The sequence below is a fragment of the Aquarana catesbeiana genome, linkage group LG01 (genome assembly GCF_042186555.1).
Source record: "Aquarana catesbeiana isolate 2022-GZ linkage group LG01, ASM4218655v1, whole genome shotgun sequence".
Lineage (NCBI taxonomy): Eukaryota > Metazoa > Chordata > Amphibia > Anura > Ranidae > Aquarana > Aquarana catesbeiana.
In genome coordinates, this window is record NC_133324.1 from 194593852 (window position 1) to 194612479 (window position 18628).

Sequence of the window (18628 nt, forward strand, 5' to 3'; positions counted from 1 at the left end):
CCCTTACCATTTCACACAGGGGGGGGCCGGGATCTGGGGGTCACCTTGTTAAAGGGGGCTTCCAGATTCCGATAAGCCCTCCGCCCGCAGACCCCCACAACCACCGGCCAGGGTTGTGGGGATGAGGCCCTTGTCCTCATCAACATGGGGACAAGGTGTTTTGGGGGGCTACCCCAAAGCACCCTCCCAATGTTGAGGGCATGTGGCCTGGTACGGTTCAGGAGGGAGGGGGGGCCGCACTCTCGTCCCCCCCTCTTTTCCTGCGGCCTGCCAGGTTGCGTGCTCGGATAAGGGTCTGGTATGGATTTTTGGGGGGACCCCACGCCGTTTTTTTTTTTTTTTTTTGGCGCGGGGTTCCCCTTAAAATCCATACCAGACCTGAAGGGTCTGGTATGGAATTTAGGGGGACTCCCACGTCATTTTTTTTTTTTTAATTTTGGTTCGGGGTTCCCCTTTGGGGAATTCCCATGCCGTTTTTATCAATGAACTTCTATGTGTATTGTCGGCAATGCAATAGCCGCGAGTAGTTTTAAATGAGTTTTTTCCTTCAAAATGTCATTTTGCTGTCAGACTGTTCTAAACACAGGAAACATGCGCCCCTTTACAGGCACACTATAGACACCCCCCAGGTACGAAATTTAAAGGGATATTACACTTTTATTGATTGACTTTAAGCATTATTAAAATCACTGCTCCTGAAAAAACGGCCGTTTTTAAAACTTTTTTTTGCATTGATCCATGTCCCCTGGGGCAGGACCCAGGTCCCCAAACACTTTTTATGACAATAACTTGCATATTAGCCTTTAAAATTAGCACTTTTGATTTCTCCCATAGACTTTTAAAGGGTGTTCCGCGGCATTCGAATTTGCCGCGAACACCCCAAATTGTTCGCTGTTCGGTGAACTTGCGAACAGCCAATGTTCGAGTCGAACATGAGTTCGACTCGAACTCGAAGCTCATCCCTATCCAAGACTAATGAAACTCCTTTGGACTCTGACTGTACTCTTCACTGGTTCTCTTCCTACCTAGCCAACTGCACCTTTAGCGTTTTAAAACTCTACTTCCTCCTTTCCCTGTTGCGGTCCCCCCCAAGTTTCTTTACTTGGACCTCTATTTTCAATCTACACCTTCTCCCTGTGTGAGCTGATATCCTCCCATGGCTTTCAATACCACCTCTACGCTGACGACACCCAAATCTATTTCTCTACCCCTCAGCTCACTTATGTCTGTTAGTAAATTAGTGATATCAATCTATCCAAAACTGAACTTCTAAAAGTTCTTCCTCCCCCATATGCCCCTTCCCATAATCTGCCAATCGATGGCACAACTATAAGCCCATCCCTGCAAGCCAAAGTTCTAGGTGTAGTCCTGGACTCTGAACTTTCCTTTAAACCCCCGTCCTAATCTTGCTGCCTCAACATCTCCAAAATACGCCCCTTTCCAACCAATGACACAACAAAGCTCTTATTTCACTCCCTGGTCATCTCTTGCCTCTACTGCAACTCCCTTCTCATTGGCTTATCTCTACATAGTCTATCACCCCTTCAATCCATCATGAATGCTGCTGCCAGACTCATTCACCTTACCAATCGCTCGGTCTGCTACCCCTCTGTCAATGCCTCAACTGGCTTCCGTTCACCCAACAAATTAAATTAAAAAAAAATACTAACTACTTATAAAGCCATCCACAATTTAGGTCCCAGCTACATCACTAGCCTAGTCTCTAAATCCCAACCTACTCATTCTTTGTTCCTCTCAAGACCTCCTGCTCTCTAGCTCCCTCGTCACCTCCTCCCATGCTCGCCTCCATAACTTTTCCAGAGCCTCTCCAAACCTATGGAATACCTTACCCAAATCTGTCCGATTATCTCCTACTCTATTAGCTTTTAGACGATCCCTGAAAACCCATCTCTACAGAGAAGCCTACCCTACCCACATCTAACAACTGTCAGACTGTTCTAAACACAGGAAACATGCGCCCCTTTACAGGCACACTATAGACACCCCCCAGGTACGAAATTTAAAGGGATATTACATCTCCATCAGCTCTTCCCCCACAATTATTACCTTTTGTTCCACTTGACCCTCCCTTCTAGATTGTAAGCTCTAACGAGCAGGGCCCTCTGAATTGATTTGTATTGTAAGTGTACGGTCTGCCCTCATGTTATAAAGTGCTGCGCAAACTGTTGTCACCATATAAATCCTGTATAAGAATAATAAACATGTACAGTCATGTGAAAAACTAAGTGTACCCCACTGATATGATTGACTTTTGAACAGGAAAACATTTCATCATTATGCAAACAGTGGCTACAGATAAAAAGGTGATATACTATATTTGATTTGAATAAGAACACAATGTGCCTGTTAAATCATTTACTCAACAAAAATATATAAATATTAATCAGATAATCGTGTAATGTGGGCCATCGCCATCAAAACCTGGCAATCTTAAATTCATTGTCAGATTCATAGGCACCCACACCTTTCTTTGAGTGTATTGCATTGCTTTTATGATGGCATGATGGCATCACATAAGTCAGCAGGAAAAAAGACGCCAAATGCCTGAGGTTTTAAATAAGGCTTCCAATCACAGATACCTAATCTGGAACACCAGATTCAATGAAAATGAAGTGTTGGTAAACATAGGGGTGCATTTACTTTTTCCATATGATAAAATGTGTATTTTGTTAAATTTTGAATATGAAAATACCCCATGTAAATTTTATATGTAATTTGTTCAAGTATGGCGATCTATGAATATTTGTCTGCTCAAATATTGGAAAAGTCAACCGTTTCCATGAAATGTACTAACTTTCACAGGTCTGTAATAATACTTTTGTTTTAGTCAGATAAATATGAAATAGTGCCTACAAACATTTGACAGGCACAGCTAAAGAGTGGAGAGTGTGAGTGATCGAGTATCCTAAAAAAGTTAACGTGTGTACAAAATGTTTTTTGGGTAGATTAAGTGGTAACAGTGAGTTTTTTTTTTTTTTTAAGTAGTGTGTGGCCGAGTTATAAAACTTTAATATGAACATCAGAAATCAAAATAATGAATTTGAACTTTATTGCTTCTGAAGATTCCAAATTCATTGCCAAGTTTTTTTTTCTAAAAATATACATAGATCAAAATGTACATTTCTTACAACATTGTTAAAATCTATACATACAAATTAGGGCAGTTTAAAAAAAAATATAATAGGAAGACGACATTTCCTGACATGCAAGATTAGTTTGCTGTTTTGAGTCAAGGACATGCACAATTATACAGATCCTTATAAAAAGTAAAAATAAATTGGTTTTACAAATAAAAGTTTCTTCTCTAGACTAGGTGTAAGCCTTGAGGAGGAACTTGCTAAAAAACAATGAAATATTCCAAAACTGCCATCTTGTAAATCCTACTGAGGGTGTTATGTACAATTTGGTCAAGAAATTCCAGAGGCTGAAAGGGTTTTTAAATGACAACAAAGGCAAATAGGCTGTTCTCTTTAAGGGAAGTTGCACTTTGCAAGAAAATCTGCCCCAGAGCTTTGTGAATGTAACAAAGTTCCACTCTGCAACACAGCCCAAATCAACTACAAGGAATAAAAAACAAACACCAGTTTTGTTTGCATGTGATTGGATGATTGAATTCAGCAGAGCTTCACCTTATTCAACAAGCTCTGAGGATAATTTTCTTGCAAGTGCAGCTCCTCTTGCAAAGTTAATCAACTACAGTATTTAGGAACTCCATTTTGTTTTCATAAAGGCTTCCAATACAACATTCTGGGCAAGTCTAGTTGTCTTCTTGTGACTGTATGGTTGCCTGAAAAAAAAAAAAAAGTTTTAAAAAGCTTAATTAACTAAAACAGGATACCATACTTTTTTTGCATTTCTATGTTAGGATTTTCATATCAGATACAATAATACGTTGGTGGAGGTCAAGTGCTCTGGGTGGATACATCATCATCAAAACTTAAAATATTGTACACTGGAATGTCAGACTGCATCTATGAGCAGCATAAAAGTCCATGTGTATGGTTATTATACATTTATATAATCTTTGGTCCAGCGGTAAAGCTTTAAAAAAGAAAAATTATACATGCATATTTTTTTTTGATAGCATATAGAAATATTTTATTGCAGCAAAAGAAAAAAAAAAAAAAAACCAAAAAACCACAAACAGTTTGGCATTGGATGCACATAGAAAAGCAGCATGAAGACACTTAGGTGCATCCACCAAGCATAAGGGCTGGGACTAGAATTGCCAAGTACCCAGGAACTAAGATCTGTGGAAAAACAAGACCATAGATCAACTTCATCCTGGTATGTCCCCAGGGCCGCTGTTAGAAATCATGGGGCCCATACAGCCTACCTGACGGGGCCCCCTTGGCCCCGCCCACAACATCACCCCTGGCTCCACGCTGTCATGAAATCTGGGGGGAATGGTGGCAGAAGCTGAAACATGCAACATGTTCCAAAAGGTGAACCTTTAATAACCAATATTATTCTAAACTTTTTACACTATAATAAAGCAGCAGAGACGTCGTATTTTAGAACTTTTGACAACTAATTAGCTGGGATGAGCTCAGGCGTGTTTGGACCATAGTCTGAACCCACCTTAGCTATACCACCAGGAAGCTTTACAGCGCCCCACCAATCATAACTGGATCTGAATGGAAGAGATGTCAGCGTTTTGACATCTGTGCCCGTTCAGTTTGGGTCCGCATACACCAGACTTGTGTCCATTTACATCAGGCTACCTCTAATCTGTCACATTCAGGTCTGGAAAAATAGAAAAGGATGTTCTTTTTCATTTTTTTATTTTTTGACCTGAATGGACACGAAGGTAGGCGGATCTAAATGCACACAAGTCAATTCATATCTGGACTCCTGTAGACCTACATGGAGCTTTCAATCAGGTCTGCATGAAAAACTGGCAGGGGACCTGAATGCAAAGCTTGGATGAAAAATTCTCAAAGGGGAGTGGTTTTGGGTTGGTAAAAATGCAGCTTGACTGTGTGTTTGTACTGCCCCCCCCCCCCAACACACATGTAAAGTAGCGTCTCATTGTGTGCTCATGGTCATCATCATTATGATGATCAGAGTACAGCAGGTGCTGTATGGCTGTCAGTGAAACATGGCTGCTGGGTCCTGACTTTGTTATGGCTGTACAGTGTTATAGTCTGTAACACACAGTACAGCCATATATTAAGAAAGTCAACACCCAACAGTATGTTACACTGACAGAGCCATACAGCACCTGGTGTGCTCTGATCATAATGATGACCATGAGCACACAATGGGGAGTCTGGGGACTGCACCTTAGCCTGTGTGATGTGTCAGTGTGTGTGCAGGGGGATTGCTTGCCTGTGCACCGCCGCTGGGATTACTCTTTCTGCACTACTGTCTCAGCCTCCTCAGGGATCAGTCTCTCCCTCAGTCTCACAGGCTGCAGCAGCACGGCACTTACTGAGGGAAGGGAGCCACATTACAATTGAATCCATCCACCGGGGAAAGCATAAGGTGAGCAGCCGGAACTTTAGTTTGTTACAAGGTACACTGGTGCAGAGCAGGGATTGTCTGCCTGCGCCCTAAAATGGAGAAAAAGTCCCTCTTTTGCTCTTTCCTCCTGGACCCCTCTGTTAAACTGATGGGGCCCAGGAAGGTACTATATACCTTAATAATCACGTAGGTGCAGGTTAATAAAGTTATTTAGCCAATTTGTTTTTTTTTTTTAAGCTAGAAATTAACTACAAAGCTGCTCGGGCCCGGTATAACAGGGGGGCTGGTTGTACTGCCCTATAAGCGGCTCTGTATGTCCCCTTCACCTGTGCAGAGTTGCCCATTGCTTACCAGTTCCTTTCCCCACATGTGTATACCTTACATGTCACTCATTTTCTTTACTTCTGTGGATGTGTACTTCCCCCACCTGTCCAACCAAATATTTTTCCTCATACTACACATCCCTACATTTACACTCACCACTGGAGTTCGTTCTCCATATTTGCTCCAAAATGTCATTTTCACCGTGTTTTTGTGCCCAGTTCGTTGGTCAAAAGTTTGACAGTGGTTAAATGGCGGGCTATACAAGTGGAGACTCACAGCTGATTCTGTATGGCTTGGGTTTTCCACTCGGTGAAGGCCCATGGAATCTAGAAAGAAGAAGGATTGACAGATTGCTTAGAAGACAAACCTTATGACATAGCCACTAATTCTACATATCCAAGCTAAAGCAGTGTTGGGACTACAATTAAAGTGGCTGTAAATGTAAAATGTTTTTTACCTTAAATGCATTTATGGAAAAAAAAAAAAAAAAAAAAAAAAAAAAGTCTATCCCCTATTTTGTAGACACTACAACTTTTGCGCAAAGCAATGATAATATGCTTATTGCAAAAATATATATATATCATTTAAATTCACTTATTCTTCATTAATGTACACACAGCACCCCATATTGATAGAAAAAAAAAAAAAAAAAAAAAAAAACACAGAATTGTTGACATTTTTTGTAGATTTATTAAAAAAGAAAAACTGAAATATCACATTTCATAATTGTGTACGGTCAGTGAAACTTTGTTTGCTCTAAAATACAAATTAATTCAGGACAAGCTTTTGTACCTCCTTCAAGGTACCGCTTGGACTAAGAATGGGGTACACTATACCTCCCAACTTTCTGAGGGAATGAGGGACACCCATTAGCAAAAGTATAGGGTACACTCCCTGACAGATCCCCCCCTTTAAAAAAAAAAAAATGAATAAGAAGAAATAATAATGGATGTTCTTTTTTTACCACTAGTATTCCTTTATACTGGAATTTACAAATGCAGAAATTTAGAAATTGGATTTAAAAAGGTTTAGCACTGGGAAACACTTTGACAGACAAGTAATGCATTTTATATACAACTATAAAGATCAGACCAAAATGAGGGACCGATGCATAGGAAAGGAGGGACTTTGTTCCAAATGAGGGACTGTCCCTCAAAATCAGAGACACTTGTCCTGAAAGTTTGGAGGTTAGTGCAAATTTAAAAGTATCATGGACAGTATCCAATTGTTTTAGTTGCAGGTGCACTAACACAGCTACAATCACCTCAAGTGTATAAAGTTCAATTTAAAAAAAAAAAAAAAAAAAAAAAAAATACTGACAACTTCCCTTCAGCCTCTTGTAGGCATTGACTGTGAAGTCCCATTATAGATCTATTGCAGAGAGCAGAAATAGAAGGCATTTTAGGTGGAGATAAATGTGAGATCCTCAAGAATTATGGAGCTTACAATGGTTTAAAAATAAAAGCACAAGGATTCAAAATCTATGCAATATGCAAATGAACTTCATGTGGTTTTGACATAAATTACATTTAAAATAAGCTTTGTGAAAGCCCCACTGAATTTGTGCTAAAAATGTGTTAAGGCCAATGTAATTGGCAAATTTAGACTGAGAACTTGCAGGGGAAAAAATAAATAAATGAACACCCCAGACCAATGCAGTCAAATATTGCAATCTTCTACCACTCAAAATCTCAGGACTGCTTATGTGCAACAATTTTATGACAACTGAAAAAGAAAACAGATATGTGAAAAGGTTGTGTTGAAATAGTTATGGCCATATTAAATGTAGCGCTGGTAGATTTTCAATCTAACGCTTATAGGTAAATTTAGTGGGTTATCTGTTTCATACATAGTCAGATTTGCCTCTGTTCCAGCTTGGCTGAGTTGCATGTAGTTTCACACTGTGCCTGTGGGTGTCGTTGTCACCATGGGTCGGTGTTGGAAAGGCAACACGCTGAAGTGTATAAGTGCTCCTCTGTCCCGGAGATAACTCGGTGGAGGTGGTCCTCTGAGTTGCATTCTGGGAGAGGGTAGTTATGGGTCAGACGCCATGTTTTAGGGTTCGTTTTTCGTTCCACCTGCTGGCCCTCCTGGCCGACAGGTATGTGCTAGGAGTACTACCTCGTGGTTCTCCATCCGGGAGGCCCACATCGCTGCAGCGTGTAGGTGGGCCCAGAAGCCTGTCTGGGGCCTACCACAGCGGCAGAGGAATGTTCCTGGGCTGTCTGTCCTAGAGGGAAGAAGCTGGACAACTGAGAAGATTCCAGGGGAGGACCCGTCATGGAAGGATCATGCAGAGTGCTGGTCTGGAGAGTTGGAGGACGCATCCTAAAGTAATTCTACTGCATAGTACTGCCGGGTTGGCTTAAAGGTTCTAGTGCTGTGTTTGCTGTTCATCGTAAACCATTACATACTGTGGCAGAGGATCGTACAGGTTTTGTTCCAATCAAGTCTGTGGCAGAGACTTTTGTTCGTGCTGCGTACTGGCTGCTAGGTTAGTGAGAGAAACCTATCCAGGCAGGCAAAGATTCAACTCTAGAGAGTATATTCATCTACAAGATTTCAATTTCTAATACCACACTAAGAAAAGATATTTGAACTTCCCTGCAACTCTCCTTCTACCTCTTTCCTGCTACTTCCTTCAATTTACGTTTATTAAAGCATTGGAAAAGATACTCAAGTGTCCGGTGCCTACAGTGTCTGGTATTAAACTCAACGGGACCCTAGACCCGGTTCTGGTGAAATAGAGGTAGCGAAGGTGACGGTAACAGCCCCCTTTAAACCAGCAGCTCCACAGAGAGTTATTGCTACATTTTTTTTTTTTTTAAAAAAGGAAAGAAGAAGAAGAAAGAAGAAGTAGTATTCACTTGTGACACTATAGTAGAAGGCATATAATAAACCTAGACTGTAGTCCTTTTAACAAAACTACAAGTGATTGGCTTGTGCAAAGGGAGTTTTCGCAAGCCAGATATGTAGAACTATGTATATAATCAATACTTTTACCTTGAACATAAACCCTTAGATATCAGTACTGTTGAGGATTATGTAACAGTTCAGACAAAGTATAGTTGTAAAAGATGCAGCAGTCAAGCTACTTGTATTTATCTAAGATTGCTATTTTTCAAGCCTTTTAAATGCAGTTATGGTATGTAGGACACAGACAGATAAAAACTCATTGCATGACACATTGAGAATATCTTGTCAAAAGATTTCTGCCAATGTAGCAATTGTAGCTACCGCTGATATTGGCTTTTAAAAAAGGTCAAGGCCCCAGGGCTGTTATCATGGTAGTGGCTTCACTACCAAGCGAGTTACTAACCTGTAAAAAGCCAGCAGTGTACGTTTTCAGACATTGCAGACCTCACTGAATAAAAGTTAACCTTAAACACCAGCCATGCCAGTTCCGCATTTCTGCCCTCCCCAAGTTCACTTCAAAAACATTTAGATGACGCTGGATTTGTGTGTGGGCATCGCAGTCTGGACAGAGCGGAGGCCCCTCCATTTGGCAAACTCCATCACTGGGCACAGGTTTACTGCCACAGGCATCTTAGCGGCTGTGTGGCTACTCTAGGCCATCTTCATATACGCCCACATCACTGAGCCTCTGGGTCATCAGGCTGCCAATCCTTGAAGAGCCTGTTGTGGGACATCCCATCTCCATGAGCCTTGGCATCGTCACAATTGGTGAGAGGGCAGAAGCCCACCTTTAATATTACATTCAAAGTCACTGCATGCAGACATCTTTACCCCCACCCTTTCTACAGCAAAGGCCTTTTGCTGGCAAACACCCGGTTTACCCTACTGAACTTAGCTCGTCGCTATTGCACAGCATTATCCTTGGGCCCTGTCATAGCTAGCTGAAGATCTCAGATCCCTTTACTTTATGGATGCCTCCACATAAAAGGAATTTAACTGCAAAATCTGCTACTGATTAAAGTGACACTGAAGTATTTTTTTGTATAAAAATAACAAACATGTTAACTGCTCGGTGTAATGGTTTTGCACAAATCAGCCCTGATCCTCTTCTGGGGTCGCTCTTCAGTGCTCCTGGGCCCTCTCTCCAGTAGAGTGCCCTACACCAAGCAACTTGCTATGGGGGCACCCAAGCTGAGGCTCCGTGTGTCCATTCAGACACAGAGCCATGACTCTGCCCCGCTCCCTCTCTCCTCATTGGCTCACTGACTTTGACAGCAGTGGGAGCCAATGGCACCACTGCTGTGTCTTAGCCAATCAGAAAGGAGAGTCCCGTATGGCTGAGGCAATTGTGCAACATCGCTGGATCGAGATGGGGCTCAGGTAAGTATTAGGGGGGCTGCTGCACACAGAAGGTTTTTTATCTTAATGCATTACAAAAAACAAAACAGCTTTTTGAATTTTCACAAATTGCGTTTGTTATTTTTCTCTTGTGGCATATGTGCTTTGAGGGAGCCGATTGACCAAGAGTCTCTTCTTACCCATCTTGTGCCTGGGCTCATAGGACCACTTGGGATCTATTGGCCCCACATTCAGGGTCACTGTTCTTGCCAGTTCATTGCATATCACCAATTCTGTTTAACACTAAATCCTGTAATTTGGTGAATACCCAGTGTTTACATTTTTGTTGACCAAATAATATCTCTAGTAATAATTACCCTGCAAGCTCTATTATTCCTTTTGGTATCTTTACCACTTGCGTTTGCAGTGATTTTATTTAACCAGGTGTGCCAGAGGGGCTGAGGTTGTTCTTGGAGTTGAGGCACAGAACAGAACCCAAAATTACAAAGCGGCTCCTTCGGGGGTGGCACTACATAAACAAAAAACAAAACACTCCTGACCCATCAAATCGCATGACAAGTTGCTCCAATGTGAACGAGGGCTGAGGATTCTCCACATTTCAGCCAAATCCAGATTCAAAATAACTGCATTAAATAATGGCAATAATTTGGTAAAATATTTCCCCCCACCCTTAGCAGATAGTCTTGTCACATCTGCTTGCTGAAACATTTTTATCACCTCCAAATGAAGGTGTCCCTAAAAGTGCCAAGTGTTAGCCATTTCACAAAAATAAATAAAATTACCATTGATGTATGCACATTGATTTAACTTCAGCACCGTCTCAGATGTTTTCGTCATTGCCCCATTTGATTTTTTCTGTGGCCATTCGTACATAGTCTCCTTCAGGTTGCCTTGGAGAATCTTCAAGAAGCAGTGCGAGTTGGTGTGATCGTGTATACTGCTGCATGGAAGAATAATTTTAAAACAGCTTAGAATGGTGGATCAAAGAGGCATTAACAAGCAAAGTATAGATTGTGCAATTGATCTGCACCAGTGAAACACCAACTTTTATGTATCTGGTGCGGTGGAATCTCATGCCATATAAAAATTATATAGACAAATTTGGTCAGGTATTTATGTTTGGTAGGGAGACCTGCCTTGCAGTTGGCATTCGGTAGGGTTGCGATCAGGAAACTTGAATTCCTTCACACCAAACTTTGTGCATAAGGACAGTTGTGCTAAATAGAAAATGACCTTCCACAAACCGTTTATAAAAGGTTGGAAGAAGTTGTACAGTTGTATTGGCATGCAAACATTTTTTTTTACATATTAACAGTGTCCTTTGCAGTAACACCTGAACTCAAAAATTTGGAGGGGTTTCTGCATACTTTTGGACATAGTGTACCTGTTCTGCTCAAACAGATTTTGAACTTTGGAAGTGTTACACCAGGGAATATGGGGCGAAAGCCACCAGCTGAAAATAACAGTCTACAACAAGGGCAACATAGTGGGGGTTAATTACAAAAGGCAAATCCACTTTGCACTACAAGTGCACTTGGAAGTTCAGTCACTGTAGATCCAAGGGGGACATGCAAGGAAAATAAAAAACAGCATTTTAGCTTGCACATGATTGGGATTATAAAATCAGCAGAGCTTCCCCTCAGATCTGCAACGACTGCACTTCCAAGTGCACAGTGGATTTGCCTTTCGTAAATAAACCCCCAGTATGTTTAGGAGCAATAAAGCATCTTCAGGGTCACATGGAAGTAGATGGATCCCAGACCGTACGGAGGTCTAGTTACTTGCACACAAACCAAACCTCTACTGTACATTTGACAGAAAGATTTAGGTCTGAAATTTTAAGTTAAAACTTGCACCAATTGTGGAATTATTGCAGCAATATTTGAGAACTATGACAAGAGAATGTCTACCAACTACCTTGCTTTAAAAGTAACAGCGTAAACATTAGTGTACGTGAAGAAATGCACATAATTAATTAGAGAGTTTGTACATAAGACAGATTTTTCCTCTTGAGCTGTTCAAGACTTCTATCAGTCTAACAAAAAATCCATATGCAGCACTTTATCTCATTTGGGGAACAAAAAAAAAAAAGTTCTGATGCAGTTGCCCATAGCAAACTCTCTCCCCCTCCTCCACCATCCCAGCTTAAAAAAAAAAAAAAAAAAAAAAAAAAAAACACCCCACACACACACACACACTTTAAAGGCAGATTGGCTGCACACCAGCTGAGATAAAGTTGGCCTCAGACACCTTTAATTCGACCCATGATGCCCTAAGACTTTGAGCAGCACTGAAGATTCTACATTAATAGCTGGCTCATACCAGAATACAGTGCGGGAAGTTCTAGATCAATTCTGTTTGTTTTTTTTTTTATCACAGGTCACACTGTGGATGGAAAATAAGGTATAGACACTATGAATAGGCTTTGAGCCTATTGTAATTATACAAATGTCATAAATCATTCATGTTCCTTTGTGGGAGTAGTTAGATACAAAGTTAAGCTGCATTCACACCTTTGTGATGAATTTCTTTCCCACTTTTTTTGCATTTGTCACACGATAGCATAGGGCATCCCAGTCACGTGAATGGGCTGCCCTATGTACAAAAAGTAACTCAAAGTAGCTCTTGCACTTTTTGGCAGCAAGCCCAGCACATTTTTTTTTTTTTTTTTTTTTGGGCAATGCACATTTTACACACAACAAAAATGCGTGACTGCTACCCGTGTTTGGGTGCTATTAAGCACTACAAGTTCGATGAGCGCTTTTATGAGAACACAGGCTGAAAACATGCATTTCTGCCCACATTACCGAAACACGAAGGTGTGAATGCAGCCTTAAATGTGTGTGCGCACAGGTGTTTCATGTTACCGGTTGAAATGAGCAATTAAGACAGTGTTGGCTTCAGTTTCATGCATGCTTTACTTGAAGGACCCTGAGGGGGATTATCACATGCAAGAGCATGCTGGGTCGGTGATGTCACAAGGGGGCCGTGCCACCCCTCCGCTATTTAAGAGCTGTCATACGGCGGAGGGGGGTTTTTTTTGGGTCGAAGGTGGCTGTGTGATGGACGATGGTTCTACACTGGACAACTTTTTTTTTTTTTTTTTTTTAAAGGACTTGTCAAAAGCTTGTGTTAGGTCTTTACTAAATTTTACACTTTTTAGATGAATACCTCATTGCTGGCATTTCCAGACTGTGCCAGTTGCACACAAATCACATCTGTATTATGCAGGTGTGAATTTCATGCCACTTTTGAAGGTTTACATTGAGGTCTATGGACATTAAAGTGGATGCAAACCCACTATCATCCTTTCTAAACTACTGCCATGGTGGTTATCTATAAGGATATACATGCCTCCTGCATGTATCTTTACCTGTCAAATGTCTCCCCTCTGTCTGTTACGAGACCCAAAAAAACTGTATATTCTGTGGATGGGTCATTTACCCGGAGCTCAGTGGATGCAGTCGTGATGTCAGTAGACTCCCTGCCTACCTCTACACTCCTTGTCAATGTGCCTTTCTTACACTGAGCTTCTACTATGATCACCAACATCCAGAAAAGTCACCACACGACTTCAGCATGCCCAATCATGCTAAGGTGTGAAGCAGCTAATCCTGGGAGAGCTGGAGAAGAAAGGAAGAGGGGATCTGAAGTACACAGAATGTCTCTCAGGTTCATGCATGAGATATGTAAATCACCTGTCTGTCATAGCAAGGGGGGGAGAACTGACTATTTCTCTGTGTGTCAGTTTTTATCTCACTGAAAAAAAAAAAAAAAAAATTATAAAGGATTGCTCAGAGCTGGATTAACTCTTTGTGGCAAGACTGGGCACAGATGACATGAAATCCTATACTGTACAAAGTTGCAAGCCTTAATTAAAATTTTCGGGTTTAAATCCACTTTAAGTCGCCTAAAAGGCAGACCAAAAAAAAATAGTAAAGGAACTACTTAGAAGAAGTCGCACAGGTGTGAATGGGGCCTAAAGTTATTTTTACCTGCCATGTCCTTCACCCCAGCAGAGAATCATCAGATTAAACTTTCCATTTCCTTCATCTACCAAATTCCGAGTGTACCTGCAACGAGAGAAACCATACAAGATTATTTTTTTTCCTCTAGACAAAAACATTTCAGATTTTAAGACTCAAAATAGAATGGCCATGTATGAAGTACACAAGCAGCTTTTTCATAATGCTTTAATATGCCTAGTGCATGTTGTGTTAATTTACCCAGTTGAAGAATAAAAACGGTCACCATTGTCACTTTCTAAGCCAATTAAAGGTGGTGCGAAGGCAAACTGCAATTTTATCTGTACTACTATCTACCAATCTATGCATCTTACCATTTAATTATGAATCAGTAAAGAGTTTTGTTTTTGTTTTTGTTTTTTTGTTTTTTATAAAAAACACCCAACCACAGAAATTGTGACGCAAACAAATAGGACAAAATAACAGAAAAAGTCAACGTGCATCACAGCTCCAAGCCACTTTGGATAAGTCTCTATAAGCTTGCCACATCTTACCACTGGGATTTTGGTCCATTCCTCCATGCAAAACTGCTCCAGCTCCTTCAAGTTGGATGGTTTGCGCTTGTGAACAGCAATCTTTAAGTCTGACCACAGATTTTCTATTGGATAGAGTTCTGGGCTTTGACTAGGCCATTCCAACACATTTATATGTTTCCCCTTAAACCAGTCAAGTGTTGCTTTAGCAGTGTGTTTGGGGTCATTGTCCTGCTGGAAGGTGAACCTCCATCCTGGCCTCAAATCACACAGAGTGGCACAGGTTTTGCTCCCTGTATTTAGCACCATCCATCTTTCCCTCAGCTCTGACTAGTTTCCCAGTCCCGACTACTGAAAAACATCCCCACAGCATGATGCTGCCACCACCACGTATCACTGTGGGGATGGTGTTCTTTGGGTGATGTGTTGGGTTTGCGCCAGACAGTGTTTTCTTTGATGGCCAGAAAGGTACATTTTAGTTTCGGCAGACCAGAGCACCTTCCTCCATACATTTTGGGAGTCTCCCACATGCCTTTTCGCAAACTCAGAACGTGCCATTTTGTTTTTTGCTGAAAGTAATGGCTTTCTTCCAGCCACTCTGCCATAAAGCCCAACTCTATGGAGCATACGGCTCATTGTAGTCCTATGTACAGATACTCCAGTCTCTGTTGTTAAACTCTGCAGCTCCTACAGGGTTACTTTAGGTCTCTGTGCTGCCTCTCTGATTAATGCCCTCCTTGCCCAGTCCGTGAGTTTTGGTGTGCGGCTGTCTCTTGGCAGGTTTGCTGTGTTGCCATGTTCTTTCCATTTGGTCATGATAGATTTGATGGTGCTCCTAGGGATCAAAGATTTGGATTTTTTTTTTTTTTTTAATATATAACCTAACCCTGACTTGTACTTCTCAACAACATTGTCCCTTGTTTGGAGAGTTCCTTGGTCTTCATGGCAGTGTTTGGTTAGTGGTGCCTCTTGCTTAGGTGTTGCAGCCTCTGGGGCCTTTCAAAAGTGTGTATATGTAATGACAGATCATGTGACACTTAGATTACACACAGGTGGACTTTATTTCACTAATTATGTGACTCTGAAGGTAATTGGTTGCACCAGGAGCTTTTTATGGGCTTCATAACACAGGGGGTGAATGCATACACACATGCCAGTTATCAGTTTTTTGATTTCTGAAAAATAGTTTTATGTATATATTTTTCAAATTTTACTTCACCAACTTAGACTAATTCAGGGAAAAAAAAAAAATCCACACACACACAAACAGTAAAAGCTGTAATGTAACAAAATGGGTAAAAAGCTAAGGGGGTGAATACTTTTGAAAGGCTCTGACTGTACATAAATACACACACACCAATTATAGCTAAAATAAAAGACTTTTACCTTCCACTGTTACATCCCCAAAAGCATTATGTAGATGGGAAACAAACCTATTTACTAACCTATCACTCTTCCTTTTCTCTACGGCACCAGATTTTTACATTTTTTTTTTTCTTACACAGTCATCTCAGAATTACCGTTGTTTCCTTCTACCACATCCACACTTTTAGAGGCCCTACTATATGAGTTTGTAGCAAGAAAGGAGGAGCTACTTATGACTGTTTCTGAATCTGGCAACCCATTAAATGCGTTTATGAAGTTGTACGAGATGCATATGTAAAGAAACATTCATGGTCAACAGAAACTGTCTGATGCTGCTTCTTTACCATCCGGTCATGGGTTGGGGGATATGACAGGGACCATCCTGTATGGTTTAACAGGTGGTGTAGAGGAAAAGGATCAGATCACCCACTTCGCACCACTGTAAATCCTAGAGCTGGATGGGCAAAAATCCAAATAAGAAGTTGACAAGTTAAAACAGCAAAAAAAATTTTGTAATACTTGTAGCGCTACTCCCGCAGGAGCCGCTGGTGAATGAAGTATCTCCCACCCTGCACACAGAATTTTGCAGAACACGCCAGAGTCAAGAATCAGTCTTGCAGCTTTGTTTTTGTATTTTATTAGGGGTATTGAACAGGATAGGGTTTAGGGTAATATGGGATGCCCACTTAATAAAATTAACCACTGCAGCCACGGAAGAATTGGCTGCTCAATGACCAGGCCATTTTTTTGTGACACGGCACTGCGACGCTTTAAATGACAATTGCGCAGTCGTGCGACGATGTACCCAAACAAAAATTGACGTCCTCTCTCCCCCCCCCCCACAAATAGAGCTTTCTTTTGGTGGGATTTGATCATCTATGCGTTTTTTAAATTTTTTTGCGCTATAAAAAACAAGTGACAATTTCGAAAAAAACTAATTTTTTTTGCAAAAAGCATATATTGGATTGGTTTGCGCAATAGTTATAGTGTCTACAAACTAGGGGATGGATTTATGGCATTTTTAAATTTTTATTTAATTTATTTTTACTAGTAATGGCAGCGATCTGCGATTTTTAGAGAGACTGCGACATAGTGGTGGACACATCGGACACTTGACACATTTTTGGGTCGATTGACAATTATACAGCGATCAGCGCTATTAAAATGCACCGATTACTGTATAAATGTCACTGGAAGGGGTTAACACTAGGGAGCAATCAAGGGGTTAACGGTGTTCCCCATGTGTGTTCTGTGGGGGATGGGACTAACTATAGGAGATGAGAGATCGTGGTTCCCAGCTCCTAGGAATTCACAATCTCTCTACTCACTAGGATAGATAGATAGAATAAGATAGAATAAGATAGAATAAGATAGATAGAGTGGGTGCTATCCCATTTAAAAAGGGACCGATGTATAGCTACAATAATGTAGCTATAATGATGGCAGCTGGTCGGAAAGTGGTTAATAGAACGCTGTCATATCAGTGGTAGCCCCCCCCCCCAGTTAGAATCACTCCCTAGGACACACTTAACCTCTTAATTGTCCCCTAGTGTTTAACCCCTTCCCTGCCATTTACACAGTAATCAGTGCATTTTTATAGCACCGATCGCTGTATAAATGACAATGGTCCCAAAATAGTGTCAAAAGTGTTCGACAGGTTAAAGAATTGTCAGCACACCCCCCCACCCCCTTTTTCAGGGGACTATAATTGGACAATTCAGTCAAAAGCGGTTTCATAGCCAGGTGTGGGCTACTCCGTTATTTCTTCATCAATTAACCAGGAAAAAAAATAAATAGTCTGGAGTTCATTCTAAAAGCCCGTACACACTATACGAAAAATTCGGACGAGCCATCTGCCGATTTTCGGATCGTTAGTACAGTGCTTTCCACAGTGGATTTAGCTTTTTCATCAGACAAAAGCTGCATGTACAGACTATAATATAGTTGTCAGATGTGGACTCTAATTTGTGTTTCATCAGTACAAAAAAAAAAAAAAAATCGTAAGAACAAGAATACGCATGCTCAGAACTAAAGAAAACATACAAAATGATGCAACACAATGGGGTTTATTTACTAAAAAGGCAAATCCAGTGCAAGTGCACTGTATAAAAATGGATGCAGTTCCAAAAATTTGTACTTGATATTTATGTTCAATCCCTTGAATTAAAGCTGAAAGTCTGTACTTCAAATTCATTTAGATTGTTTCATTTTAAATTTTATTCTGGTGGCATACAGAGCCAAAAGTATGAAAATTGTGCAATATAATATAGATAAATATAGATATATATCCATACACACACACACACACACACACACACACACACACACACACACACACACACATACCTCCAGGACACTGTTTGTGTACTGCTACCTTTAGCAATATATTTTTTGCAATTTACTCGAAATAGCGCAGCACCAACCCCCACATTTATTTCATTGCTTTATGGGTTTGACTTGACCCATATTCGGTGCCTGCAGCAGTTCCACCTTGAGTTCCCTCCTCCTTTCATGGTAGCGAAGGAATAATTATACATTCTAAACCCACAATGTTGCCAGCTTCTAATCTTGTGTCTAGGTCTGCGTTCGGTACCCTAGGGGTGTTTATAAAGTATACATACACACAAAATCAAAACTTACTGTCACCCAATTGAGACCACAGTTTGGCTAGCCAGAAAA

At 40.9% G+C, this 18628-nt stretch overlaps 1 protein-coding gene across 1 annotated transcript in view; it reads right to left on the reverse strand.

The window, feature by feature from the left end:
* Positions 1 to 3047: 3047 nt before the first annotated feature.
* Positions 3048 to 18628, reverse strand: part of CDO1 (cysteine dioxygenase type 1) — a 33580-nt gene continuing 17999 nt past the window's right edge. The window contains exons 2-5 of the mRNA XM_073624646.1: positions 14082 to 14159; positions 10869 to 11026; positions 5968 to 6137; positions 3048 to 3808 (exon numbers count right to left, since the gene is read on the reverse strand). Coding sequence (XP_073480747.1) covers positions 3779 to 3808; positions 5968 to 6137; positions 10869 to 11026; positions 14082 to 14159 — 436 coding nt within the window. The 3' untranslated portion in view covers positions 3048 to 3778. The remainder of the gene's footprint in view (positions 3809 to 5967; positions 6138 to 10868; positions 11027 to 14081; positions 14160 to 18628) is intronic.